Consider the following 25472-nt stretch of genomic DNA (forward strand, 5'->3'; position numbering starts at 1 on the left):
AGGACAAATATAAACATGTAAGAATTTAAAAGGAGAATAATGGATGTCTCTTCCTGTCTGTACTTCCTGTGTTTTCCAGATAATGATGAGCCGTTACTCAGCGGCTCAGGTGACGTCTCCAAGGAGTGTGCAGAGAAAATACTGGAGACCTGGGGGGACTTGTTAACAAAGTGGTAAGACTTTGTTCACTTGAAATTGTTGTTCTTCCTCTTCTATTGATTGCACACAGACACACATTTATTTTTGTATGCTTGGTTTCCCTTATGTGATAGAGGGAGCAGCTCGAAGGAGTCCTTGATTAGCAGCGTATTAAGATGACTACCCTCTTCCATTTCTGCATTTATTTTATAGTCAAATACTTGGGTTGAACTGAAGTAAAACTGCCAGAAACAATGGTATCTTCAATGTAATTATACTTATTAATAATAACATATTTTTCATACAAATTATGAAGGTGTTTACAATGTTGTTTGATGAAGCCCAAAGTTGAAATGGGACTATTTGTCTCAGTTCTCTGAAAAAACATAATACCTACAGTACATAGAAATAGGAATCATAAGACTATCCTTTCATAATACCAGGCTTTATGCAAGTGATTGGTGACTTAGTTTGTGTGAGCCAGAGTGTGTGCTGTGGCATTGTGGGATGCAGCGCTCAGGGAGCACAGAGAGGCAAATCACAGAAAGCCCTTTACAATCTTATGCCCCTAAGGACCAGGCCTGGCATTACTTACGTCACATGCACTCACACACACATGCAAGCACACCCACGTACACAGTATACTTTTGTTCCCTTTCCTAGTCCCAAGACAAAATGCCACGTATTGCATAACCTGGCGCTCGGAAACAAATAAACCAAGCAAACTCAGAAAATAGAGAGATAAAACAAGAAAGGCGGGGAAAGTGAAAGAATAATCAGGGATTCAGGGGATTTCTGTCCACTCAAGTCAGGAGAGAGATGTAAGTTAGATACTGTGCCTCCTCTTCATGGCAGATACTTGAGTACATTTTAATTTGCACACGGTATGAATCAATCTCTGAGATGGAGTGTTTTGCCAACAGATTCGGCATTTCAATGTGAAGATGAGGAAGGAAGGCATCAAATTGTGCCTCTGTGTTTTGTTGCTGTAATTCTCTAATTGCTTATTGTCTTCTATTGTCTATTGTTTTCCCTTCTTGCTAAAAATAGTGCAAAACTAATGTAGAAGTGTCAGAGAAAAAAATGTGGGGTAATAAAGTTGAGAAAGGATTTTTGACACATCACATTGTTTCAGTCAAAAATAGCACATTTTAAAACAGTGCCGTTTGAGTGTTTGATTGATAACATCCCCTGGTGGGAAGTAGGGAATAACTTTTGAAAGACCTCTATGCCTGTAAATCCTTATACATGTCGTTTTAGGTGATACAATCCAGCAGGACACCCGTGGAGATGATTATTGTCCATTTTGTCGAAATGAAGGGTCATTGACCACTTTGTTTTTGGTAGATTTGATAAGCAGGTGTGCCCACAAACATTGCAGCCTGTGACATACAATGTGTATCATTTGAAAAACAATGGTTCCTCTCTCCTCTCCTCTTTTCTCTTTTAGGCATTTGAACTTATCAGTGCGTCCCAGGCAGCTGCCAGCTTTGGTGCGGAGCGGCATCCCTGAGGCGCTCCGTGGGGAGGTGTGGCAGCTCCTGGCAGGCTGCCATAATAATGACCACCAGGTTGAAGAGTACCGCACTCTCATCACAAAGGTAAGACCACGCAAAAGTATTGTCTTTGTTAAGATGGTCGCGACATACTAAAGTCCCATGATCCCCTAATGTTGGTGTAAACTGTCCTTCGAGATGATGACTCATACACCAGCTCCCATCATTTAAGGATGCATCAGAGCGAGGTGCGCACTTTTTGATCATTTCAAATTGGTCAACGCAGAAGCCATCACTGAGATAGATTTGTAAAGCTTTTATAGGTTGGACTTGTCTTAATTTCTTGTTTGTGTTGTTTTGTGCTGGGAGGAGCACATGTGTTTCTGTTTTTGTCCTCTGTGCTTTTTAAAAGTGCACCTCAGGGCCCCCTGATGGCCCGGTTTCATGAGTTTATCTCTCATGTGCTATACACTTGTGATGCTAGCCACTGTCAGGTCATGCCAGCTGATGACCTTGGGCGTTATGCAAGTCAAAGGTTTATGCAAGGACACATTTCTTGTGTATAAATGTTACTTTTAAAACTCGTAATCCTCAACTTGTTACAAATACTCAATACTTTTGTGGAAGAGACACACACTCTAAGAGAAACCTTGAGTCATATTTCATGAGGTTTGATTTAAAAAGATTTCAAAAACGTGCTTTTTTTTGCTAAACACAATGTCATCATAATTGTTTTGATTATTATTTATGATTCACTTCATATGGGGTTATTTTCAGCTTTGTCACAGCTGCTTGGCCTTCTTATTACCTTAGAATCAAGTTTATTGCCAGGTACGTTTACACATACAAGGAATTTGCTTTGGGCTCTGGTTGTGCGAACATAAACAATCTAAGAAATTAAAATTGAAGAACATATTTAGCATTAAAAAAGAACAATAAAGACAATTACTTACACCAAATTAATCTTAAAATATACAAAGAACCTTAAAGGCTAAAAAAGTAAAACACTTAGGACAATGAATATATGGTAACATATGGTAAACTACAGTGAATTCTATTCTAAAGTGGAGAACCTCTGCCTATTGTTCTTTTCTGCAGACCTGTGTCTGTGTGTTTGGTCAGAAATAACAACTAGTGTTTCAGTTTGTTGCTGTTTCAGTTTCATTACTGAGTGCCTGTGTAGGTCTCTCTGTGCGGCCATGTGTTTTGATGGTTTCCCCCCCGCCCTGCGTGCTGGGAACAGTGTGTTGGTCTATGTCATTTTTTTCTTCTCGCTGCAGCTTTGTCCACTGTTGTTATGTAAAGGCAACATCCCCGGGCAGCTAGCTGGGTCCCAGGTGGTGACAAGATGTTGGTCTTGCCCTTTCCTCCCTTCTCCTCCCCTCTGCTCTTCTCCCCCACTCTTTTTCTTCACCCTCTGTGACCATTTTTCCCTCCCATTTCCTTTACTCTCTTGCTCTTTTCCTTTCTCTGCTTTCGCCTCCTCTTTTTTTTTTTTGCTTTACATCTCTCTGGCATGTGATCTTGGAAACATTTTGATATCAAAAGTTTAAAAAAAGACAATAAAATCAACTCAAATTGAAGTTGAAATCAAAATAGCGTAGGAGCCACGTTATGAACATGGAGAGTATGTAGGGAATCTCAACTTTCACTCAACAATTCATGGAAACAATAACAATGGATCACAATGCCACTGTATTGATAGCAACCATTGGACAGAAAGTTGGATAGGAATTCATTGCAGAAGCAGTAAAGCACTCCAGGTTTCAGCCAACCAACACACAGAGAGAAGTGTAACCCGTGCAGCTTTATCTGCCTCTGACAGACAGATTTGCGTGTCTATTTAGTCTCCGCTGAGCAAGACAGTGGCAAAGGTAGCCAAGAACAGTTAAAGGACAGCAAGAGGATTCATCTAATTCAGCACAATGAGGAATGCACAGCGTGAAATGTGTATTGATCAAATAGAACTAAGACACAAAAAGACTTTATACAAACCATTAAACATGTTGAATAGAGTATTGAAACACATTACATAATTGTACTCTCAACATTATGAGTGTTAATTAGGAAATAATTAAATTCATTAACGTTGGTATTGTTCCTGGTAGGAAGGCTTATCTTCTCATGTGCTCTTCTCAGCGCTGTTTTAAAGATGTGCACACATACCATACTCATGTGCCAGCTCCTAATTAGTTTTGCGTGCTTTCTGTATTCAGCCTCCACTGTGTGTGTGTGTGTGTGTGTGTGTGTGTGTGTGTGTGTGTGTGTGTGTGTGTGTGTGTGTGTGTGTCTTTGTGTGGTATTGCACTGCATGCACATCATGTCCTAGCCCTCTTTTGTGCCCTATCCCTGTCTGGACTTGGTGTTCACCCACACATCTGAATGCAGGGCATTGATGGACATTTAACCGATCCTTTCCCGGTGGACCCCTAATTATTTGGTATGAGGGTCCCTGCTGGTGCATACGGGAAGTACCAGTCCAGATTTGGCATCAGCCCCATCAGATAAACTGAGTATACAGGCGTACTAAGTCTGTTAAACGAATAATGTTCGTTTTAAAAGCAACGTGACACAACGGCAGGCAAAACATTTTCTGGTTGGCCGATGCCCACCATGTTATAGCAACAGTCAGCATTTTATATCAGCATAATCTTATTTACCAGTAAAGTGTTGAATAATGCTCAGAGGAATAGACACTGTGTGAGTGTTACAGTATTTGACTAAATTGTAGTTAAGTGGCAATAGTAGGACGGTGTAAAAGGGCTGAAGAAATGTGGGTTTGTAATGTATATTTCTGTGTATGTTGAGATGGTTACCAACTTTTTTTTGTTGGTAACCATTGTTCTTAAATATGTAATCCTGCACAACAACCTTTTGATCCATAGAATTTCAAAAAAAAGGGAAAAATGTCCATCACTGTTTCTTCTTAGTCTAATAATACAGTGTCAAATGATATAAAACAGATACAATCAGGAATTCTCTATTTCCTGTTATTTTTGCATTTATAATTACTTTAAATTGTAATCGATTATCAACTATAGATTTATTTAAGAGTTGTGCACTTTATTTTATTAATAGATATCGTGATTGAAAAAGAGAAGAGCTTCTATATGCTTGATGATGGTGTTGTGTTATAAGGTTACTTACTGCATCACATTCAAAGGTATCTTACCTGCAGCTGGGCAGACTGTAATGTCTCTAAAGATGTGTGTATTAGAGCATACACACATACAAATAAGTGTAGACACAAACGTGATGAGATAAACACAGGCCTCAGCCCCTGAACTGCTTCGCCAGCGTCATGTAGAGAGCAAAACAAATGCTCATATCTATCTATCTATCTGTCTGCCTGTCTCTGTCTGACCCACAACATGACCTGTATGCCTGCCCCCCTGTCTATCTGTCTGTCTTTATTACCGTTAGTATTTGTGTTCGCCTCACTCTGACTTCTACCTAGACCTGTTTGTGCTCCTGTCCACTTGTGTGTATCATCTGCTTGTTCATGTTGTGTTTTGTCTGCTTGCCTCTTTCTAGCCCCTCTCCTGTCTTGTCTTTTCATTTTGATGTGTCAGCTTGTTCTTTGTGTGCCTGTCTGTCTCTCTGTCCCATAGGTTTATGTGTGCATTGGTTTTCGGCTAAAATGGAAATTCTTTTAGATGATTTTGTATCCTAGGTTGAAGCCGGTTTCCCAAATTAGAAATTACAGTGAATGCCAGAAGGAAGAATCATTTTGAATGTCAACATGCTGGCATCTTATTAGAGGAATGTTTTTCGTCTGCGATTATGCAACAACTGTCATCCCCACCCTTACATGATGTTGGCATTCATTTCCTAGCCCCAGGCTCACAGTATAGACCACAGAGATAAACACTAATCCTCAGATATCAATGATAGTTAATTAGCACTCCATTTCTTTGACATTCTTTACATTTCTATTCCTATCAGGCAATTCTCAGATAAGATACGTCACCAACTTCATTCCATATTTGTTTATGTTATATCACACTGACTTCCTTTTATTATATTGATATAAACAACAAAATCAGGATTATAAGGAACGTGATGTTGGATGCTAAGTTAATCAGGTAGCAGTCAGGCAGTTATTCTTTTAATGGTGTTTACCTTTGTTTACAGAACAGCAAATGTTTTTCATTTCTGTTGTTGCCAAGTTTGTGTCGGCTACTGTAAACAGGACTCAGATGTGCTCAGCCTGGCATGCAGGTGACAGAGCATCTCCATTCCTCCTCCTTCTCACAGCTTCCTTTTATTTTCGCTGATTTATTCTTGTATTTTTCTCTCTCCTCCTTTTCCTCTTTTCACCTTTGATTGGCTTTATGTTAGCTTTCAGGCCCTTCCTCGTCCCTTTCTCCTATCCTCCTCTTCCTCCAAGCTTTCCGTGGTACTGTCATCTATTTTTAACTCCACGTGTGATGGGCTGAGGAGGTGCGTGAAAGCATGGGATTGTGTTTGGATGCAGGGAGGAAGGTGCAGGCTGGTGTGTGTGTGTGTGTGTGTGTGTGTGTGTGTGTGTGTGTGTGTGTGTGTGTGTGTGTGTGTGTGTGTGTGTGTGTGTGTGTGTGTGTGTGTGTGTGTGTGTGTGTGTGTGTGTGTGTGTGTGTGTGTGTGTGTGTGTGTGTGTCCATCACGCTGCACCAAATTGCCCTGCTCGAGACGCACTGCTGTCTTCAGGAAGCCATTAGGATGAGGATGTAGCAGCACTAAATCTGGAAGAGATTACCATACACTTAAGTTTCTTATTTTAACACAGGATTCTGAGTAATTCTATTTAATCAGCACATCATATGATCTAAAAATAACCCAGTTGGTGCTTATTCCAGCACATATTCAGTAAGCTCTTTACAGAAGGGCTGAGGGCAACTTCCTAGCGTAACCTTTTTAAGGGAATTGAATAAGAATTGTTCAACAGAGCCCTTTACAGACCTGCAATGAAAAGCTAGTTGTTGATGTTTCTGGAAGAGAGATTAAAAGATGTCTGATGAGGTCATGCTACGGTGGTATGACTGGCTTAGTGGAAACAACTCTCTCGATAAGTGGAGGCACAGCATCTGCTGATGCGTGCAAAATCAGGAGCAGGTGCATATCTGTTAAAGGCTCTCAGGCCAAATAGACAGAAGGACACACACACACACACACACACACACACACACACACACACACACACACACACACACACACACACACACACACACACACACACACACACACACGCACACACTCTTGCAAACATTCTTGTATAAATGCAATCTGAGAATATTTGGATCTTGCCTGTTCTTTTATTACTGATAGCACATTGGCTCTGGTCCAACCATAAGAATACTTTTGTGAGAAATCAAGTAGTTGTCAGTTTGATTTGTATATTTTAAGTTTGCGTGCAGTTGTATTAACATGGAGTTGCAAAGTTAAACAGAAAAACACATCTGAAAAAGCCCTAGAGGAAACTAGAGCATGTGTACAGTTATACATTATATAAGTAATAAAAGTAGACACGTTTGTAAGAATATGCTTAATCATATTTACGTAATGCAGGGAAAGCAATATGTACAATTTTACAGTAATAATGTTTACGCTTAACTGGAACTAGACGAGTGCACCTTGGCAATATCATATTTATTACGCAGTGGCGTTTTTTACCCGAGCAATCTTATATGGTTTATTTTTTATTTTATCTTATCTTTGTATTTAATCTTAGTTTTTCTTCTCTAGTTTTAAAAATATGTTCATATTTAAAGCAATGCATTCCGTAAGTTATACTTAAAGTGGCCTTAGAAAGTGTTAATATTAACATCACTATATTTGTGTGACTTATCTAAAGGTTGCTAAACTTTCTCCATCGAACTACGCCTTTAAACTGCTCCTTCAAACTGCTCCTTTAAACTGCTCCTTGGTTTGCAGTTTGAACCTAGAAGGCAAACCCAGTAACTAATTGAATAATTACTATCTGCGTTATTGAATCATCTGCTAATTAAACACGGTCTGTGGGCACAAATTGAATTATTTGCTCTGTGCTTTCACATTTTTTCATCTGTCTCTCAAGTCTCTTTATTATGTATTGTTATTATCAGTAGATTACAAAAATAAGAATGGATTAATTCGAAAACCAGAGCAAACATCTTGATGGATTCTCTCACAAGAAGTTGAAAGATTAGCTGTTAAATATGACGTTTATTTAACCTTTGCGCAACATTAAGCACATACTGTGTGTGTCATGGTCAACATGCTGCTGCCAAAATGCAAAGCGACAGTGGGACACACTGTCCTGTACTGTATATCCTTGGTTTACAATTAGATTAATAATAGAAATATTTCCTGTAAGCTGAACCCAGACATCTAGTTATTGTTTCCCTGGAAAACAAATACAATGCTTTTTTTGCACTATAGAAAGACAATGTCCATTCTTACAGCTCAAAATGTCCTGTCCTCTGGGAATGAGTCTGTGGACAGCTAGGTTTACACTGAATGTTGCTTATTTGAACAGTGTGACACCGCATGTTTGAATCCTGATTATGAGAGACACTGGCATTAAAAAGAAAAACAGGGATGGGTGAGAGGGTGGGGGAAGGAGGCAAGCCTCGTGCCCTTGCAGTTGATCATTGGTTAGAGCCACAGGGAAAGGGAGGGGCCTCAGTGCCACTGTTTCTGTAGAGAGAGGCAGAGGGAATGAGAAAGAGTGAGAGAGGCAGCAAAGGAGGATAGATGAACACGGGGGGGTTTCAAGCATCGGTATGCCTGCCTTCCTCATTTCCAGTCCAGACATAGTTCCTGGTCCTCCGGATAGAAAAAACAGCTGAGGTGTGTTTGTATGTGTGTGTGTGCGTATTTTAAACATCAGTCACCCCGCACACAGCCTTCATCCTCTCAGCTCACGGCATTCTGCTGTGATCTTACTGCAAGAGGACCAGACAGAAACTGAGACAAGAACAAGCGGACATGGAAGAGTGCTGAAAAGAAGGTAAAGGAGAGGCAAGAGGAAACAGGAAGAAGGAGCAGGAGGACAGCATAAAAAGGACATATCATGCTAAATATCTTTTATCCTCAATTCCTTTACGCTGAACATTACGCAACAATGTGTTCTCACTGGAAGCTGTGATTCTGTGGACTAAAGACAGATAAGAGAGAGCTTCAATCTGTGCTTCTGCAGCTGCAGCAGATGTTGAGGACATCCTTGACTTTATAGGGAGCGGAGGCATTTCGAGCGCAGACTGGAATTCCTTTAAACAAAGTCACATTTCGTCCTAGACATTTTCCTTTTTATGCCTTCAGCTGGGAAGTCTGCTCTACCAAGAAAAGAAGGAATACACATGTTTGTTTTTGTGCGTTCATCTGTTTTTCGCTGGTGATTTCTGTATCTTTGTATAAAACCACCAAGGACAAGCCCAGGGGCTGCTTCACCTTTTCCCGTCCTTTTTCATCCCTCCTGCATTAGAAATGGCAGATGGCATCAGTGTCTTTATGGAATCGCAGCATGGAGCTTTTTGTATGGACTGAAATCACTCTGCTGCCCTCAGCATCAGCTGGCTACCTTAGTTATAGAGGGTTCTTTGGTTCATCCCACCCTTAAAGGGCCCCTCAGCAACGTATTCCTGCCCAAGATGATGAATTACTCCCATGATCCACTGAACCAAAGCTCTACTGACCCGTCAAACTTATCTGCTCCCTTCTGCCTGCTGGAGATAGGCTATTCCCACATTTTCACCGTCTGCCTCCTTGAAGTCTCTATCATATGTTTGCTCACTGTTCTTATTATATGTGGTAACCTTGTGGTGATTTTTGTGTTTCACTGTGCACCCTTGCTTAGCCAGCACACCACTAGTGCTTTCATCCAGACCATGGCATACGCTGACCTGCTGGTGGGGGTCAGCTGCCTGTACCCCTCCCTGTCCCTGCTCCATCACCTCCAAGGCCTCGACCCCGAACTCACCTGCCAGGTGTTTGGCTACATGGTGTCTGTTTTGAAATCGGTTTCAATGGTGTCGTTAGCGTGTGTGAGTGTAGACCGCTACGTCGCCATCACACGACCTCTGACTTACGCGTCTCTCGTGACACCGTGTCGAGTGCGATGCTGCATCGTGCTGATATGGTTGTACTCTGCTCTGGTGTTTCTCCCGTCTTTTCTCGGGTGGGGGAAGCCCGGATACCATGGTGACGTGGTGGAGTGGTGCGCAGTTGAGTGGAAGACTAGCCCGGCTTTCACCACCTTTATCGTTGCACTGCTCTACGCCCCGGCTGCCCTCACCGTTTGCTTCACCTACGCCAACATCTTCAAGATCTGCCGACAGCACACCCGAGAGATCAGCGAGCGCCACGCACGTTACCGACCCCAACAGCTGCAGGGTCCAGGACTGACTGTTGGATCTGCGGTCAAAGACAACAACGAAGTAGGGCACTTGCCACAATTGTCTGAACCAGACAAATCCCAGCCCCAGTATCAGCAGCCCACATCAACATACCCGGACAAGCGATACGCTATGGTACTGTTCCGCATTACCAGCGTGTTTTACATCCTCTGGTTGCCCTACATCCTCTACTTTCTGTTGGAGAGTGCTGGGATCTACCACCACCCTGCAGCCTCATTCCTAACCACATGGCTTGCCATCAGCAACAGCTTCTGTAACTGTCTCATCTACAGCCTCTCCAACTCTGCTTTCCGGAAGGGCCTCAAACGCCTCTGCTCCTTCTGTTTACACGGCAGTGGTCGTGGCTTTGGGACTGGGAACACCAAAAAAGCTTTTGTGGGTTCTGTAGAAAAGGGATGTGGAGTTCCCGGGTATGGATACGGTCATGGGGAAATAAGTATCGGCACAACATGTCATGTGTAGGGCACACCGAGAGGAAGCCTGAGTGTTGGCATTTGAACTTTTGAACGATGTGATTGCTGTAAAATGTCTCTTCTTTAAGCTTAAAGTGGAGTGAAACGATGAAAGGAGGCGTTGATCTGCCACTGATGTTTCTGTGGCATTTGGAGGTTACGCAGGCATCCTTTCTGTGCACGCCACAGCTGGCAAACACAAAGAAAGGGAGTCGAGAGCAGAGCACTGAAGTAGAAAAGGCCTTAATAGCCTTGCAAGGTGTTTTTAAAATGGCCAAGAAAACCCAGTATGCTGTACTGTGTATGGACAGAGGTTATGGATGGAAGGGGTTGGAAAGGAAGAGACAAATCTGTCTAAAACCAATGGAGAACAAACTATTTTGAGGTTGAACATTTTCTTTTACGGGAAGTGAATCCTTAACTTATTTTTGCCAAAAACTTTGCAAGAAAGGTTTGCTGAAAAGCTCTATGTGTAACCCAATAAGTAGCACAGTATGTTAAATGCAAAAAAAAGAGATGAATGCAAACATAGAAACAGTTGACTGCTGTGTTTTTTTAAGTGATGTCCTGAGGTGAACTGCCAATAGCAAGCCCCTGAAATATTTTTGTACATGCTCTCTAACCCTCAGTATCTATACACAAAAAGTAGTCCAACAGTGTGTCTGTGTAACGTGGTTTTGTTTTGTGTCTTGTTGACTGAAGGGCTGAGCCTAGTCAGTCGAAAAAAAATGAATAGAAAGTACGGAGGTCTAGACCCTGTGCATGTGTCATTTTCTAAACTGATTATGGCAACTTCATGACATCTATCCTTCAACTTGAATAAGATAATATTTCAGAGTGTTCTGATAGTCTGTCTTTACCCTGCTACCCAGTTTATACTGCTGTTCAGTTGTCAAAAAGTTATATTTCCAGTGAATTCATCCTTTAATTAATACGTCAAGTCGTTGTCAGTTTTAATTTGTCTTTCCTCATTAATTGAATCAAAAAGATTCCACAACAACAATAACCAAAATGTAATCCATGTGAGATTCATTACATTCTGTTTTAGTGGCTTTTTAAAAGAAAATCTAGTTGTTGTAATCCCCCAAAGGTTTTGCATAAATACAACTAGATCTAACTTAGCATCCCCAGTTAGCCATTATAATAGTTTCTGCATCTATCAAACCTTAGCGCTGAAAGCACGATGAAGAACTAATCTGGCTGCTCAGTTTTGTTCTATTTGAAGTTGCATCTAACCAAATGGCTGGCAGTGCTCCAGATGTGTTGTGCTGCATTGTGTCTGGGTGAATAATTTTCCCGCACACGAACACAGGCGATTCAAATGTAAACAGAACAGACAAACGGTCCATTCACTCTGCCAGAGGGCCAAGCAGTGGTTAAACTCTGACCTCTGTACAGCACCATGAAGATGAACCGACCCTCATCTCCCTGGTGTTCAGTAGTGTGTGTGTGTGTGTGTGTGTGTGTGCGTGTGTACACAAGTGTCTATGTGTGTCCATGTGTGTTTATCCCTTGTCCCCATGTGAAATGTTGTGCGTGGTTCTCATTCTTATCTGTACATACTGTGTCATACAATTGTGAAAAATGATCTCTACTTTGAACCATGGAGACTCATGTCACAGTTTATTTAGGTGCAGATAATCCAATTTAATCCATGTTATGTAATCTACCAAAGACATTTTGACAGATACTCTAGGATGATATCTGAATTTAGTAGAATAAACGTTTTTCTTTGTACACAAATTTAGGTCCACTGCACTGTGTTGGCTCAGTGACGCCTTGCGTGCACTTTCTCAGTATAAATTGATATATTGTTGCCTTGATACACAAACGAAATAACCAGGGAACGTTTTTTCCTTATTTCTTCGGAGGGCTTAATATGTAGACGTGCAACTGTTCTTAGAAATGTCCTTGGAAACTAAATGAAAATATACATTAGCCAGCCTCGTTTCCACGCTCAGTAAAAAATAGCATGACCACCATTGGCTGTGTAAAATTAAAGTCATTTTTAAATATTCATTGTAACACCAGCTGCCCTTTTAAAAAAAATCTTTACAATCATTGTTTCTTCTGTAAACTTAAAAAAAAAAAAACACTTTTCATTTTGTGTGCATTTTAATTTATTTTTTTGTGTGTGCCTTTTTCTGTACAGTATGACTGCGTGTGCATGTGTGCTAAATGCGACCAATGGCTGAAGTGGACTGTTAACAGTGTTTAAGCAAGGGTGCTAACAGAGTTCCCCTGCTTAAAAAGCTTCCCTCACTTTCCTGCAGTATACTGTATTTTGTGAGTTTATGTAAGTAAAATGTCGATAAATCCACATGTTGTCTTTACTGTAAATGTTATGGCTGTCACCTGTGAAGCATTGCTACGTATTGTAATTATTCTTATCACTTTTGTTCAGAAAAGGCGTGTGCAAAAAAACATGTACAGAAATGGCGTATTGAATGTCTTGATTGTGAAACTACAGAAATTAATTTTTGTAAAATTGAGGTCGAACATGCGGATGTTGTGGAGTAGGTTTAGTAGAGTATTGTTATAATAATTGAAGCTGTGTCTTTATGTAGATACACTTTATTTTACTTGGACAATTTCTACTGAGATGTTGAACTATTGTACAAACAGATTACTTTGAATATGAGGTTCACCACTAAAGATGTATAATTTCCCACAGCTGTTAATGGTACAATACCCAAGAAATGTGCAAGATGTAGGGCAAAGGGTCTCGAGAAACATTTGTGCCAGAACATGCAGCATTAGCCTTCACACACACACATTCCCTTTCTCCTGTGGGAAAACAATCGGCTCTCACGGGAACAACACTCTGGTAATGGCTGTGTCAAGTTGCAGTGCAATGTTGGGTAGGATTAGAGATTAAATAGAGAAAATAGTCAAGATAGGGAGCAATTATGAGTGAGTGCGTACTAACGATTATCAGTGATACTCAGTAGATAACATGAACACCATCTGCAGATAGGGTTTTTTCAGGTTTGAAAGTTTAAATATAATTATCCATTATTGTTTTTTCAGAGTCCTTATATTATGCACTGTTGTTTATTTTGATTTTAGGCCCTTTAAAAGTTTGAGGATTGCTGCTGCTTCTTAATCTTCCTCTTCTGGCATCGTATCGGTTTGCAAACAGCTTTAGTTGCAGTTCCACTCAGGCTACCCAGATGTGCATCCGTCTGAGGAACAAGCACTATGAAATCCGATTTGAGGTGCACATTTGTATCAAGAACATGTTGTTCTTATTTAATTACCAACACAGTGATTTAAACCAACTGAATGCTAGTTGGTTATTGTATCTTAGACCATCCACAGTCTCACTCTTATAGTGCACTTTAACACACATATTCCCACAAAACTGTATTTTCTTATCTTATTTTTAAATTAGTATTGGACATTTTTTTCTTTGTGTTTTTGTAAGGCTCTAAATAGGCCACAGATTACCCCCCACTAAAGTCTGACTCATGACCCAGCTGTTCTATGTAACAGATTTTTATCACATTAAGACAAACTGACCACTGTAACAAAATCCTGTTCTGGAAATATCCAAAAGATGCAGAAATGTCCCTCTGCATGTGTTTTTCCTCCACACTGGTAATGCCCACAACAATGGGGCTTTTGTACATTTCAGATTGAGAAAGTTAAGCCATTACTCTGTTAGATGATAAACCATGTCATGTTTCATGCATCAGGAGGGTTGAATTTGTAAGGTTTTTGTAAAATGTATGCTTTTTATAGTTGGAGAATGTTTGGGTAACGCAAAGGTTATATGTTGCTGTCTCTGTGAAAAAATGTCTATATTAAAGATGTACATATTGTGTATCTGTACTGAGAAAATAAATGTAATGTTATGTCAATGTATTCAAACTTACTTTTTCCTCTTGCTACGAACACAGGTATTAGGCGCCATTTTCTTTTATCAGATTCTCTACCCTCCCTCAGGTGAATTGCCATAAGTAACCTCGACTGAAGTACGTTAACAAACATGCTTTTGCACAGTTATATTTAGTGAGGGGGAATGCTTGGCTAAACACAGCTGGCTGAAGATCAAGTAGTGTTGTTCTTCACAAAAGCACTGCATTTACCCAGAATTTCCAATTATTTCCAAAAGATTTTTCTGTATCGGTACAGATAAGAATAAATTGTTTCAATGTTAACCTGCAGTAACTGTATCATAGCAGCACCATATTTGTGCAGGCGGTTTTTATGCTGAATTTGTGTGCTGACGAAGCTGCTGTGGGAACTGTTAGTGACCTGCATTGGAAAGTACTGCCATGAGAGAATGCAGGCCATTGTATTTGTGTCATTGTGTGTAGCATGTGCTGTTGTCATTAAAATGTACATTACGTCTTCCTCTCTGTGAGCCCTGTCCTGATCAGGAACATATTCTGCATGCTCTCCTTGTGACGGAGCAGCATACCAGCTCGCAAATGGCTCAAAAAGTAGGGCATGAGACAGACGATTAAGATTTAATGATAGATGACGTTTAGGTAAAGAGCGGCTCTACGGGTAGCTGGAGCTCTGTCCGTTGCAAATTATTCTCGAGGACAGACTGAAGAAATTACTGAATTAATATAATTTGTACTTTCTTTACTAAAATAAGAGCTCAAAATTGTTTTTGGTAACACCATCTGGCAAGGCTGTTCTTAATTATTAATTACAAAGCATTAGTCACATTCGCTATTTCTTCTATAATTTAAGGTTGAATTAAGTGATATAATCAAAGTACATCACTCAGGCTGGTGTGTTGGGGAGGTTTGTATCGAGCTTGATAAATATCACCCCGTGTTCTCTTGGCATCTCAGCGGGGTCCTTTAGGAGCAAAGTAAGAATAACAGAATGACATGTCAGCTATTGTGTTGAGTCAGAGAAAATCAGGGACATAAACAATGGAGGGCTAGCTACTCAGCCTTCCCACGGAAGCCCTGCTCCGGTACTTTATTCCTAGCTTTAGAAACACACACACGCTAACGCACCCACACTTGCTCTGCCATTTTTGGATTCCCCCACAGTAAAGACTACTTTCTTATTGTATCTCTGTAAGAAGACCATTTTTTGTTCCTTGACCTGCAATCAGTTTATAGGTGTTCTTTGATTTCGCTGCTGTACTACTCTTGACAGTTACGTATCATTAACAGTAAACCGTGCTTTGACGCATCAAAATAGTTTATTAGGTTAGTTTGTTTTTGGGCTAGCGTATCTGCCACCATATTTTAGGTTGAATATAATGAAAATAGAAGGAACTTTTTTTAGACAGATAGCTTGGGGCTCAGCATGAAATCTCTCTTCACCGCAATAACCATTAAGTCTTGTATTGTAATATCAACATTAATTAAAAAATATAACTTTAACTTTAGGCATATTCCTTTAATGGGATGACATTAAATAATTCATGTCAGACTCTCCATTTGACAAGTCTGTCTTCTTGTTTTACTTCGTAGTGTAGGAATAGCTATTTTTCCCACCATTGTATCAAGCTTTCCCCGTATGAAATGATTTTTAGTACAGACAATAGAAACATCCTCTTTCTAAAATGTAATCTCCGGTCACAGACTACATTTTCTAAAGCTGAAAAACAATGACAAACATAAACTGCCTATACTTCATTTTCAGGTGTTTGAATATAACTTAAAGCTTAATTCATATGTATGTTATTATCTCTGTCATAAACTGTGTTCTTTATACATTTCCTAATGGGACTAATAAAGGTTTTCTTATTTTGATTCTGATATACATTTCCTCAGAGATACTTATCTTCTTCCATTCTCTCTTTCTCGTAATAGCTGGAGTTTTCTGTCACACTTCCTATACAGTGGATATGTTTTCTGTGCCCTCTCACGCTACCCTCTACCAAACCTCGCTTTAACTGAATGAACAGACAGACAGAAGGGAAGCTAATTGGCTATTATGCCAGAGGTCTTTGTACATGCTCTCAGCACTTCAGATAAGTATGGCTAAGTGGTGCTTGTTTAAACATGGATCCTTATCATTACTGAGAGACTTTGGCCCAGAGTAACGAGCAGCTCTTCACACTGGACGCAGTACAAGTAACATTTCTCATTGTTTTTGATGGTTTTGGTTAATTGCCCGTTGATCAACTAATCGATTAATCAACTCATAATGTCAGCTGTAGTAAATTAGAAATTGTTTTAGTAAGTCTTAATGTACAGCAAAATACCACACACACATACACACACACACACACACACACACACACACACACACACACACACACACACACACACACACACACACACACACACACACACACACAAACTATGCAGGGTGTGGTGGAGTGGACTTATAAAATAGCCCTCTGTTGTCGGTCTCTGATCCCCATTAGCTCACTTTGTTTTTCTATTCCTTTCTTCCTGCATTTCTTTATACTTGCATTATTTTTGTTTCACTCTTCCTCTGTGGAACCTGGAACACAAACCTTGGAAAAAAGAGGGAGGGACTTGATGAGTACACAAACAGTGAGACGCAGAAAGCATAATTAGCTGTAAACAAAATATATTTTCTTAGGACCCTGCAGGGGATAATGGTTAATGTCTGTCTATTTAAAGGCCTTTAAGTAAGGCACTGAATGCTTTGCTTAAAAGTCCCGGTACTTTCTTACATCCCAAAGTGTAGTATGCAATGTTCCTACATGAATCAATGGAAAACCACATTCATTTAGTCATTTAAAGTTAACTTGGCGATGCATTATTTTCACTGATTAAATAAAAACCCTTATTCTAGCTGTATATATTCACCAATGGTATAAGAGTTGGGTCACTGCACCAGGCTCCTAAGAATGCCATTACGGATGTTTGCCTTTTTAAATTGAAATGTATGCCCCTTTTTTGTCTGCATGAGCCACTTCACATCCAAATACTGCCATCTTTATACGTGTATTTAATTTGTCATTTAATGGCCACGGTGTCTTGCAGTCGTTTTCAGATGCTTCAAATACACTGAGCATCACTGATGGAATTATGGATGATTGATCTCAGCTAGTAGAGGATTCACTGATCTGTTTTGGTGGTTATTCCACTTTGTTGTGATGTTTCATCAGAGTGGAGGGCTATCCCATAGATATACAGTACATTGCCTCAGGCTTGTGTATGTTCTGTATGAAGACAGGGTCACATCTCTGCACTTGTATCAATATATCCTGACGTATGTATGTAGCCATGCTAGCTGATAAGGCACAGGATCTTAGTACACATGGATAGCAAAACAAAACATTTGATCCCATAAGTTATGGTTCAGATAGCTCTGGTTATTTTTCCATCAAAAGACCATGTTGATATAAGGGGAACGGTTTCAGAGATGTTCCCAGAACTGAGTGCAAATAGTGATGTGCATTAGGGCTCATCCAGTTTTTTCTGAAAAAAGTCAACCGAATCTTTGTCCCACGCACAGAAAATGTGTATGCTGAATAAAGGTGATAAATAACAGCTTGCTGCATTTGTGCAATATTATGTCATTGATTAGTTTCCCTTTAATGTTATTTTTAGACAGCTTCTCAGCGCTCCTTTATCTTTCTTCGACTTTATCTTGGCTTTGGCAACATAAAACGTTCATTTCATGTTTTAAATTGATAACCATTAGAACTAAAAAAGGACAGAAATGACACATAGAGATACAGGGAGAGGTGAAGTACAGTCTGTACTGTAGGAGAGAACACCCTGTGCCACTAGTAATTCATCTCGACTCAGACGATAAATCCTTACAATGTGTTGCCAGCACACACTAAGGAACACTGACCACTGCTGGGCCTCTATGGAATATTTGTCACAGTAGCTGTGGATTCTTTTGTAGCTGAATCTCCCTATCTGTGACACCCCAATCTCCCTTGTGTCATTGTTAGGAGTCCCCCCAGGACAGTGCCATCACCAGGGACATCAACAGGACATTCCCAGCTCACGACTACTTCAAAGACACTGGAGGAGATGGACAAGACTCCCTCTACAAGATCTGCAAGGTGGGTCACATAAACTCGAGTGGGATATTTCCTATATTTTTGTTAAGTCATCACAGGGCAAGTATGGATAGAAATATAGTATAAATGTAGATCAAAGCTATGCTAAAAGACTCACCAAGAGCTACATCTGACTGTGTTCCCTTCCTCTGAACTTCACTCTGATCCACATTGACTGCATTTCCATTTAGATTCAAATGGCTACATTTTAATATCAGTCTTTTCTGAAAGTTGACTTAGACAATCATCTATTTAAGATTAAAGTAAGTCATTTTGTGAAACACTCACAATACAGAAGTGCAACTCAAAATACATCTGTAAAATATTAAAAACAAAAACCAGCCAGTAATAACAGCATAAATAACATGTCTTGAACCCAATCCATCATAGTGACAAACTATACATACATACATATCTGTACAACCTCTGATAAATGTTTTTTTGGCGGGAAATGTGTTATAAAAATTGTGGCCATGATTACTAATAATTGGCCTTTTTTAATAGCACTAGAGTTGATTGCTATAACCAATTATAGCAATCTTGATCTTAAATAGAATCAAATGTTCCCCTGGAAACCGTGTCATGTCATCTAAATGTCTTGTTTTACATTCTGAAGACAAAGTTTGCAAAGCAGTAGTGAGCGTTGTCAGAGCTCAAGGAAAACTCTTAATGGATTTACTGAACAGCCACTGGGTCTCTGGGCTCAGCGAGTTCAAAACAGCCAATGCTCGTCTAGAAATGAAACACATTTTTGAAGAAAACACACACACACACACACACACACACACACACACACACACACACACACACACACACACACACACACACACACACACACACACACACACACACACACACACACACACACACACACACACACACACACACACACACACACACACACACACACACACACACACACACACACACACACACACACACACACACACATCCACACTAGACTTTACTGACATCAATCTTGCTGCACAGCTGAGCAGAGCACACACAAATAAACAGAAACCTGGCATTTTGTCACAAAAGACTTATTGATCGTAAAGTGCCGGTGCTTTCTGTCTCACGTTAACAAATGCACACACACATTTAAACCTATAGTTTCACAATCCTAAATGAACGGCCTTTCTTCGCACTTCTCATTTCATTCATTATGTATAAATCATGTGAGGGCATCAATCTCTTTCCCAGACAAGTACCTCCTCAGGTGTGTGTGAATAATTCAGCGGGCCCTCCCTTCCCCCTGCGTGTGGATTGATCCACACTTTCACTCGCTCTCTTTTTTTTGCGTTTGTAGCTCAGTAGGCCACTACAGCCTTTTTTTACAAGCTCTCTTCCTTGCTCCCTCCCCTCAAATGTCCTCTATTTCCTCTAGACTAATATCGCTCTGCAACTCTTCCCTTTCCCTCTCTTATTCTTTTCATTTCTATTTGTCTTTTTAACAGAGTCATGGTTATCTTTTCAGTTTTTTTGTACATCCCTTCAGATCCTTCACCTATGTATGTCTAGGGCAGTGTTTCTCAAACTTTTTCATACCAAGGATGACACACACACTTAACTACCACCTAACTCCACAAATATAAAAAAAACACATTGTTTTTCTAGAACAGATTACAAATCGCCTGAAAAGCTCGCCCCATTGTGGAGATATTCCCGCGAGAGTGCGGAAAACTTATGTATTTATTTATTTCAAATGTGAAATGTTACCAATATACTCACGGACCACTAGGGGGCGCTCACGGACCACCAGTGGTCCGCTGACCACACTTTGAGAAGCACTGGTCTAGGGCACTGCACATAGGGTGATATAGCATTCAGTGCCAGTGTTCAACAATTTTAGATTGTTAAAAGGGAATCAAAACAACTAGATATTACTCTAAATCAGCTTTTACAATAATATTCAAGTGCAAGTCTGCTGTGAAGCAAAACATGTCATATTCAAACCAAGTTACTGATCTGATGCTTGGGTGGAAAACCATTGTTATTTTTTTATTTCTCATCCTCTGTTTATTTGTTTCTGTTCATTTTAAAACTGTATAAAGCTTCAATGTAGCTTGAGCCATCTCTCTCACTGTCAGTCAAAAACAAGTATTCACCTATACTGAACTTGCCCTGGGCTGGCTTGCCATCTCCAAAGAAAATAATTGTTATTTTTGTTTAAATTACCCACAACGTTTTTATTGAGGCTCTTCATCTTTTCATTCTCATTACATTTCATCATTTGATTCAGTGTTAAATTCATAAAAACGGTTTAATGCGCCTGTATAAATGTTAGATAAGAATCAGCTCCATGCTTCATTTGCAAGCTGACGGCAACATTTGGTCTAACATCTATTATACAGCAGGTTTTCTTTTCTTTCCCCTCAATCTTCTCCTGTGATTTAACTTTACACCTCTGTCCTCTCCTTCAGGCTTACTCTGTGTACGACGAGGAAATCGGCTACTGCCAGGGACAGTCCTTCCTGGCTGCTGTGCTGCTGCTGCACGTGAGTTCACATATCAGTCGGGTCCAGCTCAAATCATATTCATTCAATCCTCTTTAAATAGCTGTGAGGGACTATGTTCTGTTCATTTTACATCTGTGTCTTTTTGACATTCTGCAATGCTGGAGGCATCAGTCTGGCTTATTCTGCATGTCTTGTCAGAATTGATAAGCATGATGTATTGTTACTGTGTGTCTGTGGGAACTGACATTTTAAAGAATAATGTCATTAATGAATAATGTATAATATGTGTTTATCTGCCAAGCTAGAGTGGCTTCCCTAAAAGACTCCTGCAGTTCAGAAAAAGGCAACAATGCCACTTAGTGGACAGACTGAGAACATGTCTTTTTGAAGCTGATGTACCAGGGCAGATGTTATTATTAAACAACTTTTTAATTAGTCATTGAACAACTTCAGCTCGTGTTATATGGGAAAGCTGAAATATAAGGAAAATGCTGTATTAGCCTCATTTAAAAAAATAAGTATATACATTGGCATGAGGTACTTATTACTAAATATGTTTATCTTCTTCTTCAGATGCCAGAGGAGCAAGCGTTCAGTGTGCTGGTCAAGATCATGTTTGACTACGGGCTCAGGGACCTTTTCAAACAGAACTTTGAAGATCTGCATTGCAAGTTCTTCCAGCTTGAGAGACTCATGCAGGTATGTGTGTGTTATTTGGATATTTGAAATGCTTTTTTATGAATGCATATCATGGAATTGGTTGATGTACCTCACTCCTTTTTCTTTTTTGTCTAACTCTCTTTGCCCCTGTCCCTTCATTTATCTTCTCCCTCCTCATTGCTTCCTCTCTGTCTTAAACAGGAATATTTACCAGACCTGTACAACCACTTCCTGAATGTGGGTCTGGAGGCTCACATGTACGCCTCTCAGTGGTTCCTCACCCTCTTCACAGCCAAGTTCCCTCTTTACATGGTCTTCCATATCATCGACCTGCTACTGTGTGAGGTTGGTAATACAAAGACACAACTTTCAAGGCTGCAATTCACAGATGCTACATACAATATGAACTAGCAGTTATATGTCATTTATTAACTCTAGAACATTTGAGGGATAAAAGCCTTCAGGAGTCAATTCAATAATTATTAAATTAGGGGTTTAACATCTGACAGATCTGAATTGTTGTTGAATGAATGATCGTCAGTCGCAAACTGAAAACATAAACACATATCATCATCTTTAAGATCACCTTTACAATTCACATGGTAATTCTGAGTCAGTAGCTCACCTCCTTATGAGTTGAATTGAATCAGAATCAGACTTTGTGATATCAGCAAATAACATATTGGTCACCAACAAATCAGTATAATATTGTATTGTGATGAAACTCGAGATATCTTCTGCTAACAATAATAATAACATCAGAAGTTTGGAACAATGAACACTCTTCTTGCAGAGCTTGCAATGAGGCCAAACTCAGTAAAAAGTGTATCCACTCGATGGCCTCTGAGAGTACTCTGACTGATGAGACAAGGCTGTTTTATTGGCCTGAATGTAAAGCTCTAGATCTAGAGAAGACCACGCTCCATTAATATTCTGATTAATGAAGCGTGCAATGAGGCTGTAACGATTCTGTAACGATGCATCGCAACAGCAGGAAACCGGAGAGTGTTCCAAAAATATAAGATATGATGGACAGACCCAAGTGCAGTGACACTAAGTGGAAGTTTGACCTTTCAGCATGCTGGTCCAAGCCAAGGCAACTGGACTTTCTCTGGATGTCTTTTAGTTAGCCAGCCAAATCCAAGTTTGTAGTTTTTCAACTTCCCATACAGTCGGACAGCGCTGATGAATCTTCTCTTAGGATGAGTAAGAGAGTGCACATTTTAAAAGGCCAAGCTGGAAAATAAATATTATTAACAGCAAGAAATACAATAAGTGGTATTACGTGCTGTATGTTGTTTAGATTTTTCTCTTTTTATTTTAATGAATCTGCTTTCGTCATTAGTTTTATGTTTCCATTGATGGCGAATATCATTTCTAAATATATCATTACACAGAAATCCTATACATTATGCATTATTTTGCACATATATTCTGCAACTGTTAAACCCATGTTTTATGATATTTTTTGTTGAAGCAAAAGTAACTAAATTCCTGAACAAACCATGACAATTGTCTTTTTTTTTTCAGGGCATCAGTGTGATCTTTAATGTAGCCTTGGCACTTCTGAAGGTAAGCTTACACAAATTGAACACACACACACACACACACACACACACACACACACACACACACACACACACACACACACACACACACACAGCAGCTCTGTCAACCACAGCTCTGAGAAGAAAAAGAAAGGCAGAGCATGTGCCAAAAGTTAATTTTCACATCTGCACATGTTAGCAGGTGCAGTTACATGTGTAGTATCCCCCCATTGTAAGATATATCAACTTATATCTTATTCTGGTTTGTAGACTAAAGCTAGTTGACCAACGGCCCGTTATTTATCATATATTTGTCTTTAAGTGAGGATAATTTTGCTTCATGTTACAAAGAAGTAAAAAAACATCCAACAGGCTGAGCCATGTTCTGTAAGCGTTTTCTTTAACTCCTGTGTTCCTATCCTTATTTTCCTCAGACATCTAAAGACGATCTGATCCAAACAGACTTCGAGGGTGCACTCAAATTCTTTCGTGTCCCAGTTCCGAAGAGATATCGCTCTGAGGAAAACGCGAAGAAGCTGATGGAGCTGGCCTGTGGCATGAAGGTGAGTTAAGAGTAAAAGCCAATAGAGTGCTTCCTTTTAACACACTGTAGCTGTGTCTGTCAGTGTTCATTTTGGCTGCTGTTTTTGATTTAGTCTTAGTCTTTAGACGAAAATGGTTATTAGTTTTAGTCACATTTTAGTCATTCCTATCCTTCGTAGTTTTAGTCTAGTTTTAGTCGACGAAAACTCAAAACGTTTTAGTCGATGAAAAATTACATTTTAGTCAAAATGTGTCTCTATACTCTCTGAACGCTCCGTCCCCGGCAGATCTCTGTGTCCGCTGCAGCATGTCTGTTAGGCCCCGCCCCCGCACACAGAGAGACACAGGGAGATCGCTCTTCTGGAGTGAAGAGAGCGGAAATAATGATATTGCAAGTTAGAAACGTAAGATGCATTTTGACAGACAAGATGGACACTTGGGGTAAAATATGCTGCATTTTGAATGTCCGATAGTCCACCATTAACACCTTAGTCCCGTCTCGTCAACGAAAACTAAACATACATTTCTTTATAGTTTTCGTTATCAAGAATGTATTTTTAGCTCGTCATCGTCTCGTCTTAGTCATGTAAAAAAGGTAGTTGACAAACATTTTTCGTCACAGTTTTCGTTGACGAAATTAACACTGGACTCTTTGATGGATATTGATGTTGCTTCTACGAGAGTAAACAGCCAGTATTTATGACATTTGACATGATGAGCAGCAAATACATGGATTTAAACATTCTCCGTCTCTTATCGTGCACCCTCATTCCCACATTTGTTACACTTTTGCACTTGTGTTGGAGGATTAGTGGTATCTGTTGTTTGTCCCCACGTTCCTGCACCGCCCACCTTCACACTGTAGAGGCAGATAACTTTATGAGCAATGTTACACGAGGTAATTGGATCCCGGCTTTTTTTTTACATTTGCCTGTAGCACAAACAAATGTCTGTGTGTGGTTGAGTCAATGCTGAGCTGAGGGGCAGCACCTGAATACCTGATGGGGAGGTCAGTGATTTGTTGAAGGGCGCTTCAGTAACTCCTGAGCATCGCACGGACAGAATGACAGTTCATTTAGAAAGAGAAGAAATAAAGCCACCGGGACAAGCAGGCTACTCAGATTAGGTTCTGTGCCATAGAGATATAGACAAATGCTGTTTGTCTTTCTTTCATATTTCCACCTTTCCACTTTTGTGATCGACTCATTGTCAGTTACAGTCCATGTTATCGTCAGTAATAACTTCACTTGCATTCACATACAGTAAGGAGCCAGGCTATCTGTTTATTCCCAGATGTATGTCTTTATGCTAATTTCCTCAACACACAGATATGAAACACAGAACTCATTAGCATTAGCAACTTATATTCAGTCATTAAACACTGTATGCTCTCGAGCATCATCACTTCCCACGCCAAGTATATAGCATTTCATCTTCATATACTTACAGCTAGTTTACTACCCGTCAAGATGGTTTGTCTGATTTTGCTCAATGCTCTCATCTCTCATTATTTGCCACCTTTTTGGCCCACTTCCTCCTTAGCTTAACCTGCTTAAAGGTCCTATGTCATGCTTTTCCGGTTATTACCCGTCCCCTTGTGTGTTATGAAGGTTGTTATGCATGTAAACGGTCTGCAGAGTCAAAACCCTCAAAGTGCACCCTGTAGCGAGTAAAACTCTAACACAGGAAAGACCTCCCCGCCCCAGAACGCCTCGTTGGAGATTTCTCTTTTTCCATTGTTTTCTTCCTGGGTATCGCTACGTAGGGATACCCAGTAGCCACGCCCAGAGCTATGACCAGGCTGATTGGTCCAAATTGACCAATCCACGG

General features: G+C 40.1%; 2 protein-coding genes across 2 annotated transcripts; both read left to right on the forward strand.

Annotated features, from left to right (window-relative positions):
- Positions 1-23: 23 nt before the first annotated feature.
- Positions 24-23675, forward strand: LOC104958659 (rab GTPase-activating protein 1-like). Its single transcript, XM_010786420.1, has 8 exons — positions 24-173; positions 1589-1739; positions 18323-18436; positions 20857-20931; positions 21466-21591; positions 21754-21897; positions 23083-23124; positions 23534-23675. The coding sequence occupies exons 1-8, from the start codon at positions 40-42 to the stop codon at positions 23669-23671; spliced, it is 924 nt and encodes a 307-aa protein (XP_010784722.1). The 5' UTR covers positions 24-39; the 3' UTR covers positions 23672-23675.
- LOC104958657 (probable G-protein coupled receptor 21) lies at positions 8341-14783 on the forward strand. The gene has a single exon (XM_010786419.1). The coding sequence runs from the start codon at positions 9245-9247 to the stop codon at positions 10469-10471; it is 1227 nt and encodes a 408-aa protein (XP_010784721.1). The 5' UTR covers positions 8341-9244; the 3' UTR covers positions 10472-14783.
- Positions 23676-25472: the final 1797 nt, after the last annotated feature.

This window comes from Notothenia coriiceps, unplaced genomic scaffold (assembly GCF_000735185.1).
Source record: "Notothenia coriiceps isolate Sejong01 unplaced genomic scaffold, NC01 NC01_scaffold00029160, whole genome shotgun sequence".
Taxonomy (NCBI): domain Eukaryota; kingdom Metazoa; phylum Chordata; class Actinopteri; order Perciformes; family Nototheniidae; genus Notothenia; species Notothenia coriiceps.